This window comes from Mauremys reevesii, linkage group 5 (assembly GCF_016161935.1).
Source record: "Mauremys reevesii isolate NIE-2019 linkage group 5, ASM1616193v1, whole genome shotgun sequence".
Taxonomy (NCBI): Eukaryota; Metazoa; Chordata; order Testudines; family Geoemydidae; genus Mauremys; species Mauremys reevesii.
This window is the reverse complement of record NC_052627.1, coordinates 131,105,620-131,128,931: the sequence shown is the minus strand read 5'-3', so window position 1 is coordinate 131,128,931 and position 23,312 is coordinate 131,105,620. Positions and strand designations below refer to the sequence as shown.

Below are 23,312 nucleotides of genomic sequence, written 5' to 3'. Positions count from 1 at the left end.
TCAAAACTGTTCGAATTGGGCCCCGCACTTCCTAAAGCCGGCCCTGAGAGTCATTAACAACCCCAGGACACTGATATCTCTGACCATAATGTCAGCAACCAGCCACTCAGTATGGGCACCTCTTCAGTTTTACTGAATGCAGGATTAAAAAGGTTAGTTGTGACCAGATACTTCACACCAGTTAATTTTAACAAGAGGGAAGGAACACTGGCCAGAATAGGGAAAATAACAGATGAAGAATATTTAGCTAAGTTAGATCTATGCAACTCTGCAGGGCCTGATGAAATTCACCCTAATGTACTTAAGAAACTCACTGAAGCAATCTCTGAACCGTTGGCAATTATCTTCCAGAACTCATGGAGGGTGGGTGAGGTTCATAACAAGGGCAAAGTTCAAAACAATGTAAAAAGGAGCTCTTAGGGAAATATAGACCAGAGAACCCAACTTCAATACCCAGAAAGATACTAGAAGAAATGATTAAACTACCAATTTATTAAAACCTAGAGGATAATAGGTGAAAAGTAATAACCAAAATGGATTTGTCAAGAACAAGTCATGCCAAACAAACATAATTCCCTTCTTTGATTGGTTACCCAGTCTAGTGGATGGGGGGGAAGAGGTGGATGTGATGTAGCTTGAAGTTAGTAAGTCTTTCAACACAGTCCCACATGACATTTTCCTACTTGAACTAAGGAAATATAGTTCAGATAAAACTACCACAAGGAAGGTGCAAAGATAGTTGGAAGTCCTTACTCACAGGAGAGGTATAGGGACTCACTGGCTTGGCAGCAGCACTGCAGAAAAGGGTGTGAGGTTTCTGGCAGACCACAAAAGGAATGTGAGTCTACAGTGTGATGCTGTTGAAAAAAGGCAAATGCCATTCTGGGATGTATTAACAGGAGTGGGGTGGGACAGAGATGGGAGGTGACTGTTCTCCTCTACTCGGCACTGAAGAACCGTGTCCAGGTTTGGGTGCTGCGCTTCAAGAAAGATGAGGACAAATTGTACAGAGTCCAGAGGAGAGCAACAGAAGTGATCAGAGGTTTAGAAAACATGACCTGTGAGGAAAGTTTGAAAGAGCTGAGCATGTTTTCTCCAGAGAAGAGACAGCTGAGGGGGGACATAACAATCTGCAAATATGCAAAAGGTTTTTATAAAGAGGACTGTGATCAACTGGTTCCCATGTCCACCAAGGGTAGGACAAGAAGGAATTGGCTTAGTTGGCAGCAAGGGAGATTTAGGTTAGATATTAAGGAAAACTTTCTAACTCTAAGGATGGTTCAGCACAGGAACAGGTGACCTAGGGAGGCTGTGGAATCCCTGTTATTGGGGGGGTTTAAGAACAGGGTGGACAAACATCTGCCAGGGATGGTCTAGGAGCACTCGGTCCTGTCTCAGCGCATGGGGATGGATTGTTTGACCTTCTGAGATCCCTTCAACTCCACATTTCTGTGATTCTGTGAAGTAGTGTTAGGCCCTCTGCACTGTGGTCAGTTTCCCCCATAGGTACTCAGCAAAGTAAATGCTTATGGGGCTGGGAGAAGTGGTAGGTTAGAAGGAAGGAGAGCTGGGCACGCTCAGAAGAGGGTGCTTTTCTGTGTGCAGTACTGTTGGTTGATACAATATAATCAAACAGGACATGTGTCAACTTGGTTTCCTGTCTAATTTCCCCAAGATAAGGAGGCTGCAAAGCTCAGAATCCACAGAACTCGACCTGCCCTGACAGCATCTGAGCCACCATGGCAACCCGAGATGATGTGTATCCATTGGGTGAGTGGAACAAAGTCCATGGGCTGAATTTGGGTGGGGCTAGGAGAGTCCAGAGGGGCCCAGGGGTGTGTCTGCACTGGAGCTGGAAAGAGAACGTTCCAGCTCGAGAAGACAATTGTGATAGCTCTCATCTAGCTTGAGACAGAAGTGTTGCCATGGTGTTGAGAGAGGCTTGCCACCAGGGCCATCCCTAGAAATTTTGGTGCCCTATGCAACCCCGCCCCCACACAGCAGGGGGAGAGCTGGCTCCAGGTTTCTGCGGGGGTGGGGTGGTCCCAGGCCTCCACAGGGAGCCTCCTGGGGGGAGGAAGGAAACCACCCCATCACGAGCCAGTGAAGCGGAGTGGGTTGGAGCTAGGTCACTCCACTTCTGCCACCTGGTGATTGCAGGGTGGGCCCAACCCCACACTCACGGGTGGCGGGAAGTGGAGTGACCCAGCCCCTGCCTGCTCCGCTCTGCTCCCCTGGCTCCCAGCCTTGGGACTTGGGGAGCGGGGGGAACAACTCCCTAGCATTCACCAGTGGTGCGGCTGAGCGTCAGCAGAGTGGAGCAGGCTGAGTCCAGGTTGCTCCACTCCCCGCTGCCTGGTGAGTGCAAGGCACGCGCAACCTGTCTTGCCGTCCCCTGGGATGTAGCTCAGGGGAAGAGGTGCAGTGGAGGCTGTTGCTGAAGCTGAGCAGGGGTGGGGGCAGGGGAGGCTCTAGTAATTTCGCCACCCCAAGCAGGGCGGCGTGCTGCGGGGTACGCTCAGCCGGTCGCCGGTCCTGCGGCTCCAGTGGACCTCCTGCAGGCATGCCTGCGGATGCTCCGCCGGAACCGCGGGACCAGCGGACCTTCCGCAGGCATTCCTGCGGGAGGTCCACCGGAGCCGCCTGCCGCCCTCCCCGCAGGACGCCACCCCAAGCGCGCGCTTGGTGCGCTGGGGTCTGGAGCCAGCCCTGGGTGGGGGTTTGGGGGAAGAGGCAGAGCAGGGGCAAGGGCAGCTTTCCTGGCCAGCTCAGCCAGCCAGTGGATCAGGCTGGACACTGGAGCAGCATGCAGCTGTGTAGGGTACCTAGAATTTTGGGGCAATTTGGTGCCCCAAATTTCCTGGTGCCCTATGGAGCTGTGTAGTTTGCGTTTGGGTAAGGACGGCCCTGCTTGCCACTCCAGCCTTGTATTACACTCTCAAGGTTACAGCTTTCCTCTTACCTTGGCTTGGTAACCACTTGCACTGCCCGAATGCAAAATACCCCTTTGAACCCAGGAAGGAGAACTTGGGAATTCCTCCTTGTGGGGTACCTTCAAGCCCTTTCACCCCCACTCACCCGGGGAAGAGCTGAGAAAGGAAAAAAAAGGAAATTAGCTGTGGCTAATTAGGGTTGCTTATTACTGCAACCCTTGCCCTCCCTTCCCTCTCAGTGTTTGTGGCTTTCACTCATTGTGCCTATTCCCAGTCCTGCAGGTCTGACTGTTGGGAGCAGCTCCACGCTAGTGAATGGGGCTACTCATTTTAAATAAAGACACCCATGTAAGCAAATCTTAATGTATTAAAAAAGGGTAATAATTGGAGATATACCAATCTCCTAGAACTGGAAGGGACCTTGAAAGGTCATTGAGTCCAGCCCCCTGCCTTCACTAGCAGGACCAATTTTTGCCCCAGATCCCTAAGTGGCCCCCTCAAGGATTGAACTCACAACCCTGGGTTTAGCAGGCCAATGCTCAAACCACTGAGCTATCCCTCCCCCCAAACTTTTTTAAACTTGCAGTCCCCTCTTTGAATGGTCAGGATCACAACAGGGGAAACCGAGGCACGCAGTGCAATGCCTTGGTCAAGGTCACACAGCACAGCTATAGCAGAGCCTGGAGTAAAACCCCACCTCCTGTCACCCAGGCCAGTGAAGCAACCACAGCACTCTTAATTGGAATAGGCAATGAGAAGCTCACTTTTATCTTCAGGAAGTGGAGTGGGTGGAAAAGGACAAATTTGCTTCCAGTTATTTTGCTGACAGATCTTGCTGAAAAATCTCCTGCTAATTTCAGTGGGGGCTGAATTTGGTGGGCCTGGGATTAAATAATTTTTTTTTGCTTCCTCTCTATTAGGAACCTATTGGTAATTTAAACCCTCTTGTAGCCGGCAGTGGATTGATTGAAACCTTCACCAATGAGATCAGCAGCTGCTTGTTCTCACCAATGAGTGGAAGCTAGAGGCCGAGCTCTGCTCTCTTGCCAGTTTGACACTTCTATAGTTAGAGGTGCGTTTGGGAGCTGTGGGGAGGCTGGTGAACAGACATGCTATTCAGCACTGGCAGATGGCTGCGTTTGGCGCTCTGTCTCTGTGCCTGGCCTTCTGTTGATGGTGAGTACTGGCCACTGGGGCTGGAGAGTGCCCCAGAGCTTGCACTGGGTAGGCGCCTTTTCCAGTAAGCTTGCAGGGCCAGACTGTGCTGACTTGACAAGAAAGCGTTTAAAATGCATGTCGAGGTGCCTGTTCGAAGTCTTGTGCTGATGCGGCAGCTGGCCTTGTGCTCAGATGCTCTGTTGGCCTTAAATAAAGACATGGGGAGGGGGTGAAAAAAAAATCTTCTTGAATGTTTCACTTTGGGGTGAATTTGTGATTATTATTTATTCTTTGTATTCTCGTCGCTCTGCTTTATTTGCTGTCGTGGAGACCTGCCAAACCTGTCAGGGTTTTTAGTCTATTTATAAATTCCCATTTTCACTTCTATATTCTGCAAAGCAGTGGCAATCCGGCTCAGGAGGATCTCACTGCACATGACCCAGTGTTTCTGAGTGCCTTGTCCTCCCCCCCCCCCCCCGCCCCCGGTCTTGGCTTGTCCTGGCTTTGAAAGCAGTGAGCGAGCCAAAGAAAAATATAATGCAACATCCTCTTGCCCTGGGATGTGATCCCTCCAGGTCACAGCTGAGGTGGGAGAATCTTGCACTGCCGCTGCCCTTCTTTGGGGGCTAGAGGGAAGAGTTTTGTCCGTTAGAACACGGTTAATCAGCCCTAAAACTCATGCAAAGAGATTTGGAAAGGAAGATGGAGGGAGTGCAGGATTGAGGGGCAGCCAGCAGGTAAATAAGGGGACACTACAGAAGCTAAAAGATTGAGAAAGCAAAGGAGAAGATCCCAGAGGGGAGATTGCTCGGCTGGATTCTAGAAATGACCTTTGTTCAGTTTGGAGGCGCTTTCCAAAGGGCTGGCAGCCTGTTATTATGTCACGTTCTGGAGGAGTCTTGGGATGGGTCCAAGCTGGTTGCACAAATTCATTTTCTGGCCGCGGCTGGGAGATTTGCTAAGTGTTGCTTGGTTCACGTTAGGTTAGCGGAAGTGCTGCTGCAGGATGTCAGAATGTGCTCAACAGTACACAGGGTTAGGGCTCCATTTGGAGAGGTGCTGACCACTGACCACTCCTGTTCATGTAAACAAGAGCTGTGGGTTTCAGCACCTCTCAGGATTAGGCCCTTACTTGTCATTCAACCTTGTGCCCTCCCATCCCGTCCTCTGAATCCTGTAGTAATTATTAACTCCCCCTGACAAGGCACTTTGCATCCATGGATCTCGCAGAGCTTTAAGCCTCATGGTGCCCTTGAGAGGCAGGTTAATAAGGATCATTTCCCAGATTGTACAGATGGGGAAACTGAGGCACAGAACAACGAAGCGACTTGCCCAAGGACTTGCAGCCAGTTAGTGGCAGAGCCAGGAATAGAACCCACATCCCCAGACTCCCCTGCTCCGGCCACTAGACACCTCCCCCCTAACTGACACTGTAACCATCGAGAGGCGTCTGTGGGTGAGAGGGAAGGGGTTTTTCCATAGTACTAGCATCAATGCTTCCATGTGGATCGGTCTTCTGGGCTGCTAGAGCAGTTTGACCCTTTGGAGCTTCTGTCAATGTCTTTTTTTCATTCACTTCAGCCTCTCACAAAGAGATCACGGCCAAGCCCAGGTGTGGTGGTCTCCTTTTAATTAGGGAGTGAATTGGATTGCTAGAGCATATTGTATGCTTCACCTGCACCTCCCAACTCCCTTGTGCCATGGTCGTTATGCCCATTTACTAATGGAGGGGAAACTGAGGCAGCGAAAGGGTAAGGGCAATGCATTGGAAAAGTGACAGGTGATTTTTGGGCACCCAGCTTGACACACCTCGGTTCCTGATGTCGAGAGGTGGTAGACACCAGCAGCTCCATTGACTTCCTCTGGAGCTGTGGGTGCTCAAGCAGCTTGGGAAATCAGGCCCAAGGTGCCTCAAACTGCAAAAATTGGGGGTACCCAGAGATCAGTGGGCATTGGTGAAAATGCTGGTCTAAGTGACCCTCCCAGGGTCACACAGGGTGTTGGTGCAACAGAACCCAGGTTTCCCGCTCCCCACGCTCCTGCTGTAACTGCTAGTCAGAGCTCCCTTCGCAAGATGTAAATGAGCCATCTCGAATCTTCAAAGCCTCTTGCAGGAAGTGCTGATTTACACTCCAGGTGAAGGGGCCATCTCAGTGGGAGACCATCACCCCTGCCCTGGCTCAGTGGGGGCAGAGAGAAAGAGGACACACCTGTAAGAGGCTCCCAGGAGATCTGGCATAACTCTGACAGCTTCTGTGCCGTAGCAAATTCAGCATTCAGCTTTCCACCCACTGCTTGTCAATGGATCCCTAATTGCCTCCGTGGGAAAGAAGTGGCTCCAGAATCAGTCGCGGAGGCAGGACATTTGGAGCTCTTAATTAAAGCACTTCTACGGCAGTGTCTTGGGATTCAGCTAGCAATTATTGTGCATCTGCTGTGCCCGGAACGCAGCTGTGTTAAGCCTGCTGGAGCTTTGCGAACCATTTCTTCAGGTGGTATGTACTGGAAAAGGGACCTCACTGCGCCAGGAGTGGGAGTGCTTTGTCCTGGCTGGCCAGGTAGCCATTCCCCCACCCCCTCACTAGGGTTACTGTTACAAAGCCTGTTTCTTTGGAGGTGACGTAATACACATGGGACATTCGCTTGCGTAGAATCGGCACCGAGCATTGTTCCGGAGCGTGGCATCAGTAGATCTTTTCAGAATCCTGAATGCAATCATCGCTTCTGTGGGGCAGCCTTCGCTGGGGTATGGCATTGAGTTGGCTTAAGAAAATGATGGAGAAAGGGGTTGGAAAAAAGAGCCCATGACGTATTTTCACAAGCACAGGGGTGTACGTGCAGGTGTCCCGGCCAAATTACACCACGAGTCATTTCAATTCTGCCTCCTTAAAACATCCCTTGTGATTTCAGTGGAATCCCATATTCTTGGTTTCCTGCTCTAAACAGTTATGCAGCATTGCTGTGCGCTGTTGAATAGCTCCTCCCTCACACACCAGAACTAGCTGCATCAGAGTGGCAGGTGAATTGTGACCTAGTATATCCAGCCACCTGGACTCCAGTTGGGATGAAAGATGCTGTGTAAATGAAATATTATAACCCGTTGCTTCTCCCACCCCATTGAGAAGAGCTGTTTTCACAGCAGCGTGATTGTGAATTTAGTTTTAAATCTCTCCAAAGGAATTTCCCAAGAGCTTTTCCATTTTCCCCACTTGTCTATTTTTTGTCTTTTTAAATACGCAGGTTTACGTGTCCATGAATATTTATATTTCCAAGTGCTGAGTCCTGGGGATATCCGCTACATCTTCACTGCTACTCCGGCCAAAGATTTCAGAGGCGTCTTTGTAAGTATGAGGCTCAGATACGTATTAGACCTTTCATTTCTAGATTTTCTCAACAGCAGCTAGTGGATTTGAAACCTTCACGTGGTCGTTTCTTACATTTGTTGCCCTTTAGAAACCGTGGGCCGGATTCTGAGCTCAGTTACTGAAGCCGGTGGTGTTGCTCTGATTTACACGGCTGTAAGAGAGCTCCGAGTCTGGCCCAATGTGCGTAGATGGAATTTGGGAATTTACTGAGGAATTCCGATGCAGCTACTCCAGAATCTCTGATCCACTTACCTTCTCTTGGGAACTCTGCCGTTCCTGCTCAATCTGGGACATGCAAAACAAACGAGTTCCTCTGTTAACATGGTCCAAAAAGCAGATCCAAGTGTTAAGAAAAATGCTGGAACTACTTAAGAAGTTATTTCTGCGAGATAGATTGGGGGAGGCGGGGTGCTGCTCTCCCTGTCTGCCTAATCTTGTGTGAGATGCCAGGCCCATAACTGATTGGATAAGTGCCAGAATTATAAATCGTTAGTATACTAACTGCAGAGACACCTGTGCAAGCAACTTGCATTTCTGAAATCACTCATAGATGCAGATGACCTGTTACAAATCTCCAACAAGCAGCTAATAGTGCTACCTATGCACTGTACTAGTTAGTGGTATCACATTTTAGCCTCAAAGTGCCTTGCAAATGTTAACTGTATAACCATCCCAACACCCCTGCAAGGTAGGTAGATATTTTTAATCCCCATTTTACAGACTGGGGAAACTGAGGCAGACTAAAGTGATTTGCCCAAGACCACACAGCAGGACAGTGTTAGAGGCAGGATTAAATTTCAAGAGTTCGTGGCTCCTAGGCCAATGCTCAGTCCATGAGATCACAAGTTTCTAGCTCCGAGTCCTGTGTGTAGACCAGAGGTGGGCAAAGTACGGCCTGTGGGCCACATCCAGCCTGCAGGACCATCCTGCCTGGCCCCTGAGCTCCCGGCTGGGGAGGCTAGCCCCCGGCCCCTCCCCTGCTGTTTCCCTTCCCCCGCGGCCTCAGCTCACTGTACCACCGGGCAGCTCAGCACCAGCGCACCCCCCGCCTCAGGGGAGCAGGCGGGAGGTGCAGGTGGCAGGAGCGCTGCGAGCACAGGCCAGAGGACTCGGAGGAGCACCGGGCGGCCGTGCCGCCAGCCGGAGAGAAGTGGCGCTTTAAAGGGGAAACCGCTGCTTCTCTTCGGCTGCGCGGCTGCCCCTGCCCCTGCTCCTCCTGAGTCCTCCGCCCATGTTTGCAGGGCCACATTCCGAAAGGGGCTGGGGACCCAGGGGAGCAGTTAGGGGTAGGGGGTCCCAGGAGGGGGTGGTCAGGGACGGGGTTAGATAGGGGTGGGAGTCCCCAGGGGCCTGTCGGGGCGGGGATGCGGCTAGGAGTTGGGGGGAGGGGAGGGAGTCAGGGAACTGGGAGCAGGGCAGTTGGATAGGGGGTGGGGTCCCAGGGGGGGCGGTTAGGGGACGGGGGTCCCAGGAGGCGGTCAGGGGACAGGGAGAGGGGGTTGGATAGGGGGTGGGAGTCCCCGGGGGCCTGTCGGGGCGGGGATGCGGATAGGGGTCGGGGGGAGTCAGGGAACTGGGAGCAGGGCGGTTGGATAGGGGGTGGGGTTCCAGGGGGCAGTTAGGGGTGGGGGGATCCTGGGAGGAAGTGGTCAGGGGACAAGGAGCAGGCAGGGCTGGATGGACCAGGGGTTCTGAGGGGGGCAGTCAGGGGGCAGGAAGTGGGAGGGGCGGATAGGGGCGGGGCCAGGCTGTTTGGGGAGGCTCAGCCCTCCCTACCCGGCCTTCCATACCATTTCACAACCCCGATGTGGCCCTTGGGCCAAAAACTTTGCCCACCCCTGGTTTAGACCCTACCTCTGAGCTTCTAGGCCCAGATCTTGAAAGCTATTTAGGCTCCTAACTTCCACTGAAATCAATGAGCATTAGGAGCCTACTTACTTGTGAAGATCTGGACCCTAGATTCTCTTTATACTAGAACAAAGGGATACTGCCGTATGGTGCCATTTCTCCACCATCAGCAGGGCGTCCTGCTTGGCATGGTAAAGTCTTATCATAGAATATCTGGGTTGGAAGGGACCTCAGGAGGTCATCTAGTCCAACCCCCTGCTCAAAGCAGGACCAATCCCCAGACAGATTTTTGTCCCAGATCCCTAAATGGCCCCCTCAGGGATTGAACTCACAACCCTGGGGCCTCATTCACCATTGCCCTGCACCTGGTGTGGCGCCAAGTGGGTGAGAGACGCCACCTTGCTCATCTTGTCACCCCTTTGCACGGGAGGAAAGGACCACGCGAGGTGCAAGGCACGGGGCCATGGAGAATCACGTCCCAGAGGGAGTGAGCTGGCAGAGTGACCCAAGCAGCCAATGTGGGGCCGGCTCCGATGGACTGACAAGCCGGCAGCGCCTGTCCACTCTGCAAACTGTGATTCAGTGACCTGCACAAACGGGACCTTGGCCCTGTAATAAAAAAGAAGGGGGCGAGGGGGGATGAGTTCAGTAAGAAACACATGAGCAGACCTGCCCGAAGCTGAGGCAGTTCTCTACCACGCCCAGCATCTGGGACAGCCCTCACAGGCCAGGGAGATCAAAGGCAGGGAGCTACGTTGTCTGGTTATGGACACGTACACAGTGAACACCAGTTCACGGGGAGACACTCCTGTCCAATCCTGGGTCCCTAAGAACAACTGCCTTAGTCGGGACCTCCCTGTAATTCCCTGCCAGGTCTCCCGCAGGACGGATGGCACTGTGAGCCTCCCACGCTGGAGCCAGGAGAGGGAGGGCCATCCAGGGCATAGAGCCCCCCACACTGGAGCCAGGAGAGGGAGGGCCATCCAGGGCATAGAGCCCCCCACACTGGAGCCAGGAGAGGGAGGGCCATCCAGGGCATAGAGCCCCCCACACTGGAGCCAGGAGAGGGAGGGCCATCCAGGGCATAGAGCCCCCCACGCTGGAGCCAGGAGAGGGAGGGCCATCCAGGGCATAGAGCCTCTCACGCTGGAGCCAGGAGAGGGAGGGCCATCCAGGGCTTAGAGCCTCCCACGCTGGAGCCAGGAGAGGGAGGGCCATCCAGGGCTTAGAGCCTCTCACGCTGGAGCCAGGAGAGGGAGGGCCATCCAGGGCTTAGAGCCCAGAACTGCGAGTCCGGAGACCGAAGTACTGTTCCCTGCTCTGCCACAGACTCACTGTGTGTCTCTGGCCACATCAAGGACCTGCTCTGTGCCTCAGTTTCTCCATCTGTACAATGGGGGTAATAAGCTTGGCCCACCTGCCGTGGCTGTTGTGGGGGTTGAGGAATCGTTGGCAGAAAGATGCTGTAGCAAGGAAGAGGAAACACTAGCCACTACATTGTTCTCACACTCCTCTGATAGCTCCATCAGGTTTTAATATTAGACCCTTAGGTGCTATAGACGGCAGAGTATGTAGCAGTCTAGCAATAACAAGGCCAGATCTGACTGTCTCTATAGTTTTCTTCAGGTTTAGTTAGAGGCAGGACAGTGAGAAGTGATCTGTGAAGCTGGCCTTACCCAGAACAAATAAAGCCTGTCGCTGCAGGCCCCAGAATAGACCTACGTTAGCAAACCCAGCCACCCAGCCCCTAGTGCTGCCCCCGCCTTTACTCCCAGTCTGCTGCTTTTCTTTCCTCTCCGAGAACACGAGATACGAGCAGATACACCTGGTCCCGGCAGACCCTCCGGAGGCATGCGGGGAGCTAAACAATGGAGTCTTCATCCAAGATCAGATCGCCCTGGTGGAGCGTGGGTAGGTTGGATGACATATCGGTTTTACCGATTGTGGGGGGTGGAGGGGCTATTTCTAGTGTGATTCTAGAACAGCGTGTGCAGGGAGTGGGCGGGTTGGCTTTTTTCCATCGGGCAGAACGAAATCTGGCACGTCGCAGAGCACCTGCCTGGGGAACGGTCCCGTGGAGATTTCGGCTCATGTTCATTTTTGTCATAGTCCCCTGACAGTAGAGGCTCCTCTGCTTGGAGAATATTACTGAGGTCACTATACTGCTGGTTATGTCAGTAAAACTCCTTGTGTGGACACACTTCTCCCGGGCTGGGAAGTCCACCTGGGGAGTTATATGTACGCTGGTCATTTGCTCCTTGTAGACAACACCTGAAACGTGATTAGTCTCCAGGCCCCTGTTACTTTCTAGGCTGACAAAACTGACTCCATCGTCAGCTTCCCCTCTGCCGTATGTCTGTCCGGAGAGGTCCCGCACGGAAGGCAGCTGCTGCTGTTTAATAGAAAGGAAACAGGCCAGGCATGTACCCCTTCCCCAGGGAATCCTCTGCCAGCTCGAAGGTTCACCTTGGGCAGTGTTTGGGGCATCACCCCTTCTCCTGAGACATTTAGGGGGCTGTGGCATGAGCCTCCCAGCCCCACAGACGAGGGGGCCTGCCAAGAATGAAACATCCCAGCTCAGTCGGGGCTGGAGACGTCTGGCATGGGACTGCTGTCACTTACTCAGTAGCAGCAGCTGCTGAGGGGACTAATGTAGCTTCAGGAATTGTTAACGCCCTCCTGGGTTTCCTGCAGGAAACTGAGCAGGGACCAACGCTGCCCCTCAACTCCACTCCTCCCGGGCCTGCTGTCAAGCTCCTGCCTCCTCGCGGTGGGCCTGGTGCAGCTAGGCATCGTGCCAGGGGGAATTCAGCCCCGCAACGGCCCCTCTGCTCACGCAGGCTCTTAGCCCCGGCATTCTGAGAACAGCCATGTGGGCTAGCAGCCAGGAGCCTGGACAGGCCCTACTCACTGGGACCATTTTCCTAAAGCAGCCACCTTTCCCCTGGCCACTGGGGCTTGGGTAGAGGAGGCTGAAGTCTTCTGGCTAATAACCACAGAACAGGTCCAGCATGGGCACCGCCACGGCCAGCCAGCTCCACCCTGCCCCACCACCGCCCCAGTTCTGAGTTGGGGGGATGCATTCCCAGGCGGAGAAGGGACGTCTGGCATGCTGAGACTCTGGGGGTCTGTCTACACTGCAGTCAGGCGGCTAGTGGCAGCTGCTGCGGCATCACTGCTGTTTCTTGCTGGTTAGCTCACTCAAAGCCAGCTTGGTACACCCACGCGTGCTGCAGTCACACCTCCCATTGTGGGTAGGTGGACTGTGTCAGGCCGCTGATTATGCTGGATCAGCATTTTTTTGCGACAAGAGCACCTGCTCCGTGGGAGCGAGACCACCTGCTCCCCGCCCGCCGGTCAGCCAGCAGCTATCTCCCAGGCACTGTTAGCAAAGGAGTCTGTGGATGCCAGCAGCTTTGCGTGCTGTGCCCAGGGCTGCGCCAGTGGAGGATTGCTGGGCAAGTGTTAGTGGTAGGACAACGTCCCAGACAGGCCAGCAATCACAGCTGGTGCTGGGTGATGGGGGGCCGTACACGCCAGCACAGTCGCTCACTTGCTCTTGGGGTGGAGTGTTACCCTACAAGCACTGGAGAGTGTCGCTGAGGTGCCCTGAAGACTGAGAAAGTCAAAGAAGAGATTTAGGGGAGATGATTTCATAGATCCCAAGCCCAGAAGGGACCGCAGTCTGCCCTTCTGTCTAACAGGCATTCTTGTGGGGCAGGTCTCTGGCCTAAGGCAGAGCTTTTAGACAAACAGCCGAGTTTGATTTAAAACCGTCCAGTGATGGAGAATCCACCACAACCCTTGGTAAGTTGTTCCAATGGTTAATTACCAAGTTTGCTGAGACAGTAATGTTAATGAGGCCCGGTCCGAGCACAGGCCTGGGAGCCAGGTGCTGCAGAATCCTAACCCCAGCTCTGACACAGATTCCCTCTGCATCCTTGGGCAAATCACAGCACCACCCTGCCTCAGTTTCCTCGCCTGCTCCCTCACCGATGTCTCCAGGGTGTCGGGAGAATGTTGGTGAAGCACAGATAGAGAGGTCCCTATTATTATTATGAACAATAAAAATCCTTTGGTTAAAATGGGTCATTCGCTTCCTATTCCCCCGCTCAAACATAAGTGTGGACCTTTTCACCCTTTGCTCTCGCGGGCAGCGATTGTATGAAGTGCACGAACCACATCAGTTGGGAAGGGGTGATGTCTTTGAAGGAGGAGACATAGGCATCGTGCTGTGCAGACAGCCGGCCGAGTGGGTCTCTGAGACACAGCATTATTTTCTGCCGCAGGGGTTGTTCCTTCTTGTCGAAGACGCGGGTCGTCCAGGAGCACGGCGGGAGGGCGGTGATTATCGCCGATAACGCATATGACAACGACAGCTTCTACGTCGAAATGATCCAGGACAGCACGAGGCTGACGGCGGACATTCCTGCTCTCTTCCTCCTGGGCAGGGACGGGTAGGTGCCTTTCCCCAACGTGCGCACCCCCCCATATCTTCACAGATTGTGCCCATTGTACCCAGGCAGCCCCATTAAAGTCAGTGTGGTTGTGTGGATGAAATGAAGATAGCACTGGCACCTTTGTTTCCACCACCTCAGATATTCTCCAGATCTTTAATGTCCATGCCCCCGCCCATGGGCTCTGGCCATGGAGACTGAAGTTACTTTTATCTACAGCATTGTGATGGAGAATAAATGATAAAGCTAGTGCTTAAAGCAGAGAACATAAACTGCAGGGCATAGCCTCTCTCTCTCCAGGGCTGGCCCAGTGCTGATGAGCCACTGTGGTGCTCCACTCAGCCATCCCTGTTCATCCAGCAAGCAAGAGGCATCTGCAATCCCATGTGGCTGCCTCGCTTGATTCTTAAACATGGAAATTGTTTAGGCAGCTTAAGTGCAGCGCTCAGTCTCCTGGCAGGTTGCCGGAGCAGCTGTAAGAAAATTCAGGCCTCCCCTGATGAAGGCCGGATTCTACAAGGTGCTGAGTGTCCCATGGGAACAGGGCTGGCTCCAGACCCCAGCGCACCAAGCGTGTGCTTGGGGCGGCGGGCCGCGGGAGGGCGGCAGGCGGCTCCGGTGGACCTCCCGCAGACGTGCCTGTGGAGGGTCCGCTGGTCCCGCGGCTTCGGTGGACCTCCGGGACCAGCGGACCCTCCGCAAGCACGTCTGCAGGAGGTCCACCGGAGCCGCAGGACCGGCGACCGCCAGAGCGCCCCCCGCGGCGTGCCGCCCTGCTTGGGGCAGCGCAATTCCCAGAGCCGCCCCTGCATGGGAAGGGTGAAGTGACTTCACTTAGCTCCCACTGACCTCAGAGGGAAGTGCCTCCCCGAATCAGGCCCTGTAAGTGAGACCCTTAGTGGAGTCAGTGGAATTTGTTCTGTGGGGTTGAGTGGGTCTTGACGTTGCACTCTTCGTTGGCTCCAGCGCGCGCCTACGGACCGAGCTGCTCTTTCCCGACTCACTGCATCAATATGCGGGTCTCTGTCTCTCTAGGTACATGATCCGACGCTCCTTGGAACAGCATGGACTCCCCTGGGCCATCATCTCCATCCCCGTCAACGTTACCAGCATCCCCGCCTATGAAATGATGCAGCCTCCATGGACCTTCTGGTAGTGGGGAGAGAAAGGGAAGGTCTTGGAGCCTTCTGGATGGATTTGTTGAAGGGATTGGCCTTGAAGAACAGCCCCCGCCTGCCCCCAAACTCCACAATCCAAACTCACTGGGTGATTCCCACTGGAATTATTGTGCTGCAGCTGGTAGCCAGCTAAATTCAGACATCACCGCATCATTCACTGTCACCGCCAGATGACTTCCTTAGTAACTATTTCCGGGCGGGCAGGCAGATATCCCAGAGTCTGAGAGGCCAGAGCGCACTAGAGGAGCTGTAAGATAGCAGGGGCATTGCAAACAATGGCAGGTGCACACTGCCAATCTCAAATGAAATGGTACCGTGTGGATAAAGCGTAACAAGGGGAAAGAGTAATGCACGGGGGGGATCATCCTGTGCTAGCAGGACCCGCCAGGTCGGCCAGAGGTTTATATTTTTCGGCCGAGTGGCGCCAGAAGCCTAAACTCAGGCAAGATGAGGGTGCCTGGAGGAGAGAGGAAGTGTCTCTGTGTGGGTTTGTTTCGGAGATGGGGTTCAGAAGAGAGAAATCCCTCCTGTTGAAATCCATGGAAGTCAGGCACCTAAAAATCTCTCTGAGGATGTGGGCTCGGACTCCTCACGTCTAAGGAACGAGGCTGCCGGAGCCTGAGGCTGTTCTGGAGCCAGCCCATAACCACAAGCGAATACAGGAATCAACTGCCATGGGCCAGATTCACCTCTAGCGTAAGCCAGCACAACCCCACTGGCTTCACCAGGATACTCCCACTTCCACCTAGGCCCAGTGGCCAGGCCAGGCAAGGCACTAAGAGACGGACACAGTGTGGGTGCAAACCTGGGACGTCTGAAATACTGACTGGGGGGGGTGTGCATTTTCCAACTCGCTCTCTGCACCGCACAGACGTAGGGGAACAGGCTGACCACTTGAGAGCCTCTGGCCCGGCTAGGCAGCCCCTTTCTCATGATCATCTCTTTCCCCATCTGCTTGCACAATGCTGCTTCACGCGGCTCTTCCTGGATCGCCTGTAAGCCAGGCCTCACTCAAACATTTTACCATAACCTGGCACAAGAGCATCAAGCCACTCCCCCCATCTGTGTGTTGTGCTGGTGATTGGTCCACTGTCCTCAGGTGTCTTCTAATTGGCTGAAGAAGCCACCAGTAGATAAGCAGGGTGGCTGAGGCTCAGCGCATTTATCCTAAAAAGCAGGGTCCACTCCTATGCAGGTCTTTTAAGTGACTGGAACCTTCTTCCCTGGTAGTTTCGACGGGTCAGTAGATTTCCAGCTTCCCCAGCAGATCTGTTGCTCTGCACGTTGGGTGAGTTTTGGCTCAGCCTTCGCAAGAAGATACAGTGGGGTTGCACACGGCGGCCAGGGCAGCAGCGGAAGAGGTTGGACTGTCGCCACCTGCCACTGTATCGTCCTCTCCAGATCCAAGGCTGTTCCCCTAGCCCTGAGCTGTCTCCGGCTCCTCTGGAGCACCTGGCTTGATCTGGTCTGCTCCGCCTGTTGCATTATTTAAATTTTGGGTTGGGTATTTTAAGGGCTTTTTAACGGAATTCTAAAAATAAAGTCGCAAAAAAAAGGTCCATTTGTTTGAGTGTTTTGCGGGTGACTCTGCCTTTTGAAATGGTAGAGCCCAGCTCAGCCGGGTACAAAATCGCTTGGGTCCTTGGTGCACTCTGGGCAGTATCAGGATGGTTTTTAAAATGTCTGTTTTGCTTTCTGCGTTCGGGGTTACACAATAATACTCCGCAAGCCCATTCTTTAACCCATGGACTCAACATGCGTGTGTACATACACACATCTGATCCCGAGACCTGTATTCTGGCTCGTAGCCCTACTGAAGTCAGTGCGACTCCTAGCAGGAGTGAGGGGTCCTTGTGGGAGGAAGGACTGAAGGGCCAGGTCCTAACAGTAATTGTGATGCTGGACCTACCCGAGAACAAACCCTCTTCCCTTCGTGTGTTGTCTACATGCTGCGATGAACTTTCTGCTGCCGTTTCCTCCTTTGAAGCCTGCTCCTGAATTTCCATGCTTTGCTCAGTGAAAGAAAGGCCAATTTCACTAAGTCTGGAAAGCCAAGCCGGGAGGCGCACGAGCCTGACGCGTTCCCTGGAGACTGCAAGGTGACGGGAGCCTCTAATACCTTATACTGTTCAAGGGCCTGATCCTGCCCCCTTCACTTCAGTCAGGTCCCAAGTCCATTGAGCGAGAGGCTTCGGCTCTGGCCCTGGGACCATGATTCCCAGTGGAGGCAGGAGCACAGCGGTTCAACGCGAGGTGGTTGAAGCTGGCCCTGGATCTGGAATGCTTCGCAGTGGGGGAGGGGTCAGAGCAGGGTGGGGCTGGCTTGGCCCGTTACAGGGCAGGAGGGTCGCAAAGTTCCCAGCTGGGTTCAGATCTTGACCCCTTTTACACCTCTAATGCTCAGGTGGTTCTGAGCCAGGTTCTGCTTCTAACTCGTGGGAAGCTTTAACACGCGGCTGCTCTGGGTTAAGGCTTGGCCAGGTTCTAGGGGGCTTGGGGCCGTACGCTAGAGAGCGCAGGGTCTGATGGGGGGCAGTGCTGGGTGTGGGACCAATCTAGACCAGTGTGGCTTTGCCCCTGCCTGGACCCCCCTTCACCCTGTCCCCCTATACACCCACCTTCCCCCAGTAGGTCTGCCTCAGCCGCGAGGCCAGCAAGGGGGCAGGGAGGAATGAGCAGAGAGCTCTGTGCGTGGAGGCCACGTTTGGAGTAGTGCGGGGGGGGGGGGGGATGTGGGCTGCTGGAGATGAGAAGGAAGGAGTTATAATTAGCAATGGGGAGGATGGTGGAGGCTGTTGGGAACAGAGGAGGGAGATGGGGCAGCCCTGCCCCCCCGATTTGGAACCCAGTGTACATGTGACACTCCCACGGATCGGAGCCTTGCTATCGTCTCCTGAATGCTGCAGTCAGGATTCATAAGTGGCCCTGTAATTTGAAGGGTCTCTGCCGTTGCAGCGGAAGGGGCCCAGGGCACTGGCATGTTCCAGGGTTGATGCACTGGGAAAGTTCCCCATCAGACGGCAGGTTCCACTGAGCCAGGATACGCTCAGACCCGATCCTGCAAAGTGCTGCTCGCCCTGCACACCTGTTAGCTGAAGGTGGCTGAGTGGCACTAGGGCTGGAGTGTGTGGCAAGGAGTGTGTGGACTGCAGCCCTGCTACCTGGTTCCTTCCACTCTGCTGGGCAGGCCGAAGGCTAAGTCTGGATCCCACTAGATCATGCCCCCTCCAGCTCCCAGGACCTGTCTCGCGCCACAGGTGCCAGCTGGCGTTTGCCTTCACGCTGTCGGGGCTCTAGTTGCAGGATAATGGTCTATATTCATTTGTAACATGAACCTCTTCTTTAATCTCTCTAATAAAGACTGAAGCTCTCAGCCGTCTGATTTCTTGACCTCCCATTAGTGGGTGTATCGAGATTTATAACTGGGCAAAACAACATCAATTGAGGCCCGGGTGTTTCGAGCTCTGACGCAAGGCTCCGTGCTTGGGTTGTTCCAGATTTGCTCAACAGGGCTGGGGAAGGAATGGCTGCTGCTGAGCTGTATTTCTGACGGGGAGTGCTGCATGTGTAGGGTTAGTGCCTGTTTCAGGGGCGGCTTTGCTCCAAGTCCAGAGGACCACATGGTCAGGAGAACCACCATCCACCCTGCCCGGCTCGGCCCAGCGCTGGGGCTTTCGGTGCCTGCAGAGTCACAGAGTTGTGTGAAACTCTCCACCCACAGGGTGTAACGTCAGGGCTGGATTGGCAGGAACAAAGGCCAGGCAGGACTGGGTCACAGCGGCAGTAGTGTGTCCTTCACCCAGCACTCAGCCCCACCCCTCTCCTGGACGGTCTGACTCTGGGATAAGATGAGGACATGGCTGTTCCACAGCGGTGGATGAGAACCGTGACGTGATCAGCTGGCCGCCTGGAACTGGAATAAGATAATTAATTGCTTTCACAAACCAACCATCAGATGGCAACTTCCAGTCACTACTAGCCTGGGCTTGCTTTAAACTAGACCATCCCTGACAGGTGTGTCTCTAACCTGTTCTTTCCTAAATCGCCCTTGCTGCAGATAAAGCTGATTACTTCCTGTCCTGCCATCACTTGGGCCCTACCAAATTCACAGCAGTGAAAAACGCATCCCAGACTGTGAAATCTGGCTACTGTAGGGGAGTTGCAGTATTGCCACCCTTACTTCTGTGCTGCCTTTACAGCAGGGTGGCTGGCGGCCGGGCGCCCAGCTCTGAAGGCAATGGGGAGAGCGGCGGCAGCCGGGGGCCCGGCTCTGAAGGCAGCGGGGAGAGCAGCGGCGGCCGGCCAGGCGCCTGGCTCTGAAGGCAGGGGGGAGAGCGGCGGCAGCCGGATGGGCAGCCGGCTCTGAAGGCAGCGGGGAGAGCAGCGGCGGCCGGCCAGGCGCCTGGCTCTGAAGGCAGGGGAGGCGGCGGCAGCGGACGGGCCGCCGGCACTGAAGGCAGCGGGGAGAGCAGAGGCGGGCGGCCGGCTCTGAAGGCAGCACGGAGCAGCAGCGGCGGGCGGCCGGCTCTGAAGGCAGGGGAGAGCAGTGGCAGCGGGCGGCGGCTCTGAAGGCAGGGGAGAGCGGCGGCGGCCGGGCGGCCAGCTCTGAAGGCAGCGGAGAGCAGTGGCGGCCGGGCGGCGGCTCTGAAGGCAGCGAGAGTGGCGGTGGCGGCCGGGCGGCCGGCTCTGAAGGCAGCGGGGAGAGCGGCGGCGGCTGTCCGGCTCTGAAGGCAGCGGAGAGCAGCAGCGGCCAGCTCTGAAGGCAGCGCGAGAGCAGCAGCGGCGGCGGGCGGCCGGCTCTGAAGACAGCGCGGAGGCGGCGGCCAGGCGCCCTCTGAAGGCAGCGAGAGCAGCGGCGGGCGGCGGCTCTGAAGGCAGCGGGAGAGCGGTGGCTGGCCGGGCGGCTGGCTCTGAAGGCAGCGGGGAGAGCAGTGGCGGCCAGCCGGGCGCCCAGCTCTGAAGGCAGGGGGGAGAGCGGCGGCGGCCGGCCAGGCGGCCGGCTCTGAAGGCAGGGGGGAGAGCGGCGCGCGGGGCTCTGAAGGCAGGGGGGAGAGCAGCGGCGGGCGGCCGGCTCTGAAGGCAGGGGGGAGAGCAGTGGCCGGCCGGGCGGCCGGCTCTGAAGGCAGCGCGGAGAGCAGCAGCGGCGGCCAGGCGCCTGGCTCTGAAGGCAGGGAGAGCAGTGGCTGGCGGGCGGCGGCTCTGAAGGCAGCGGGGAGAGCAGCGGCGGCCGGCCAGGCGCCTGGCTCTGAAGGCAGCGGGGAGAGCGGCGGCGGCTGTCCGGCTCTGAAGGCAGCGCGGAGAGCAGCAGCGGCCAGCTCTGAAGGCAGCGCGGAGAGCAGCAGCGGCCGGCCGGGCGGCCGGCTCTGAAGACAGCGCGGAGAGAGGCGGCGGCCGGCCAGGCGCCCGGCTCTGAAGGCAGCGGGGAGAGCGGCGGCGGCCAGCCAGGCGCCCGGCTCTGAAGGCAGCACTGCCAGCAGCAGCAGTACAGACCTAAGGATGGCAATGCCATGACCCGCTCCTCCCCTCCCCAATAGCCTTGTAACCCTCCCCTTTTGGATCAGGACCCCCACAGCTACAACACTGACATTTCAGCTTTAAAAATCTGAAACCATGAAATGTAAGTTTTTAAATCTTGTGCCCATATTTACCAAAACGGACCATGAATTTGGTAGGGTCCAAACCATCACCAAACATGGAGAACACGTGATCACCATCCATGTTTAATTCAAAGAAACAGGCCCAGCCCCAGTTCTTACCAGTGTCATTTTATTGAGGCCACCAAAGGGCATGACGCCACAGGGATGGCAGTGGGAGGGGTGACAAGGACCAGTTGCAGCGCTGTATTGGCTGATATCGTTGGAGTGGGAGGATGTGCCCATCTCGGCTTCGCAAGTTCCCCTGGATCTTACCATCAAAAGGACAGACCGAAACAGACAAAAGAAACAGTTCCACAAAGTTCAAGTGCTGGGGGGAAGCTTGCAGAATCCAAACCAGCCATGGTTATAGTGGTTTGATTTATTTTCATTCAGGCGGATACCAGCTCTCTATCATGCATTATGTACAGACAGACACGCCACAGCAACTGATTGAAGAGCGCTACTGACTTCAGTCTCACAACACTTGCATCAGTGTGAACGCATTGATTATAGAAGGTGGGTTGTGCAATAGCCCCTCTCTACGGGGTAGGGTTGCCAACTCTCCCGGTTTCGCCGGGAGTCTCCGAGAATCGGGCTCTATCTCCCAGAGGCTAGTGAAGCCAGATTTTAGGCTGCTAAAAGTCCGGCAGCACAGCAGGGCTAAGGCAGGCTCCTAGCCCCGTGCCACTCCCAGAAGTGGCCGGCAGTCCCAGCGGTCCTGGAGGGGGGAGGGACAGGAAGTCGCTGTGTGCTGCCCCCACCCCCAGCACCGACTCCACAGCTCCCATTGGTCAGAAACTATGGCCAATGGGAGCTGCGGGGGTGGTGCCTGCAGGGGCAATGCGCAGAGCCCCCTGCCCCCACCCCCCCAAGGGCTGCAGGGATGTGCTGGCCGTTTCCAGGAGCAGCGCAGGGCCAGGGCAGGCAAGAAGCCTGCCTTAGCTCCGCTGTGCCACCAACTGGAAGCCACCCAAGGTAAGCACTGCCTGGCCAGAGCCTGCACCCCTCACTCCCTCCTGCACCCCAACTCCCTGCCCCAGCCCTGACCCCCCTCCTGCACCCAAACTCCCTCCCAGAGCCTGCACCTCACCTCCTCCTGCACACTTCCCCAACACTGAGCCCCCTTCTGCACCCAAACTCCCTTCCAGAGCCTGCACCCCTCACCCATTACCACAGCCCAACCTTCTGCCCCAGCCCAGACTCCCCTCCAACACCTTAAACCCCTCATTTCTGGCCCCACCCTGGAACCCACCCCCCAGCCGGAGTCCTCAGCCCGGTGACAGTGAGTGAGCGACGGAGGGAGGGGGGATGGAGTGAGCAGGGCGAGGCCGCAGGGCAGCGCTGTTTGGGTTTGTGTGATGAGACAGTTGGCAACCCTATTATGGGGACATGTCTGGATATGTTCCACAGGGGAGGATGTCCCAAGCCCCGAACCAGGAATCTGGAAGGAGGGTGGCTGATGAGACTCAGCTCCCCAAGGCATTTTGTGACAACAGGGAAGCAGCGCAGAGTGTGGAGGTGACAGGGTAGGGTGCAGTGTAGGAGAACGGAACGGCACCAGAACTCTGCTTTGCCGTGAATCGAACAATGCAGAAAAAAGCCAGGTGGCAGAGCTGTGGAGCTGGGCACAGATTGCAGATGACCTCAGCAAGGGCAGCCAAGCCTGGCCCACCAGCTTTTCTGTTTCAGAAAGATTAGTGGCAGCTTCCATCAAAAGGCAACTACTGTTAACAGGGCCACTTTGCACCCCACTCTATGGCGGTTTGTTGGGGCTCACTCACTGAGGCACCAAAACCTCCCGTGCCGCATACTCCCAGACTCCGGATCCAAGTGGACCCAACCAAACCCCAGGATTGGCATTCAGGCTGTTTGGGAATCTGGATCCAACGTTTGTAGCCCACATCCCTCTCTGCTTATGTGAGAATATACAGATCAAATGGCTTTGCCTCTCTCCTGAAAGAAGATTGCCTCTTGCCGCTGTTCAAAAACCAACGTCGGGCTGTTGGTTACAAGCAAAACCGTAAGAGGAGCCGGGCCTGCTTCCCAACTCTCTCTGAACTGAAAAGCGTTAATTTACAGCCTTGGAGAGAAGCTACCGTTGGAGGGAGATGGATGTTGGCAACTTTAAAATTCAAGGTTGGCCAACAAAATACCCAAGGCAGGCTTAGCAGCAGGGCTCTGGTTCTTCAGGCCTGTAAACTACTGTCCAGTGTTTTAGGCTCTCTATTCAGGCAGGCTGGATACATTGAAAAGAGGAGGGATTATTTAGAGCTGAAGCAATGCACAGGAAACCCACGTGCAAGGGAATGGTGGTAGGGCATGAGAACCAAGAAGTGAAACTGACCAATATAGTTTCACCGCTCAAGCTGGCCTGCAAAAAGGAAGCAGCGTAAATGGAGAAAAGGCTTTGGTGGTTGTTTTTAAATCTCCCTTTTTAGAGGTTTTTTTTGGTTAAACACCTCATTGGTCACAGATAGGGCTTTTCTGCAGTATCATTTTCATCTTGATACTGTTGTCATTTAAATTCACATCTAGCCTGATCACTTTGTTCAGCAGTTCTCTGCTCAACCACAATTCCTTGCTCTCAAATGTAACATTTTGCTTGTAGAGATGGGAACTTGTTCGAGATCCTTGCACCATCTGGGTTTTTGGAAGACTGCTTTGCTCAAGCAATGTTCTGGAGCCGTTGTAGGCCACAGTTTAACAGTCGGTCTACTCCATACCAGCCCACTCCCCT

The 23,312-nt window shown here is 55.1% G+C and overlaps 1 protein-coding gene across 2 annotated transcripts; it reads left to right on the top strand.

Annotated features, from left to right (window-relative positions):
• Positions 1–37: 37 nt before the first annotated feature.
• LOC120406782 (protease-associated domain-containing protein 1) lies at positions 38–16,481 on the top strand. Of its 2 annotated transcripts, XM_039541899.1 has the most exons (7): positions 38–152; positions 1,676–1,770; positions 3,854–4,109; positions 7,332–7,432; positions 11,106–11,215; positions 13,594–13,761; positions 14,797–16,481. In XM_039541899.1, the coding sequence occupies exons 3-7, from the start codon at positions 4,043–4,045 to the stop codon at positions 14,915–14,917; spliced, it is 567 nt and encodes a 188-aa protein (XP_039397833.1). In that variant the 5' UTR covers positions 38–152; positions 1,676–1,770; positions 3,854–4,042; the 3' UTR covers positions 14,918–16,481. The 2 variants fall into 2 exon arrangements, with proteins under 2 accessions (XP_039397833.1, XP_039397834.1); XM_039541900.1 differs by lacking the exons at positions 38–152; positions 1,676–1,770; positions 3,854–4,109 and adding an exon at positions 6,763–6,837.
• Positions 16,482–23,312: the final 6,831 nt, after the last annotated feature.

What these genes read in the sequence shown, in the direction of transcription:
- LOC120406782 (XM_039541899.1), top strand. Translation starts at nt 4,043, where the DNA reads ATGCTATTCAGCACTGGCAGATGGCTGCGTTTGGCGCTCTGTCTCTGT. An exon ending in TGCCTGGCCTTCTGTTGATG is followed by an intron (nt 4,110 to 7,331) that starts GTGAGTACTGGC and finishes TTAAATACGCAG; the next exon opens with GTTTACGTGTCCATGAATAT. An exon ending in ATCGCCCTGGTGGAGCGTGG is followed by an intron (nt 11,216 to 13,593) that starts GTAGGTTGGATG and finishes TTTCTGCCGCAG; the next exon opens with GGGTTGTTCCTTCTTGTCGA.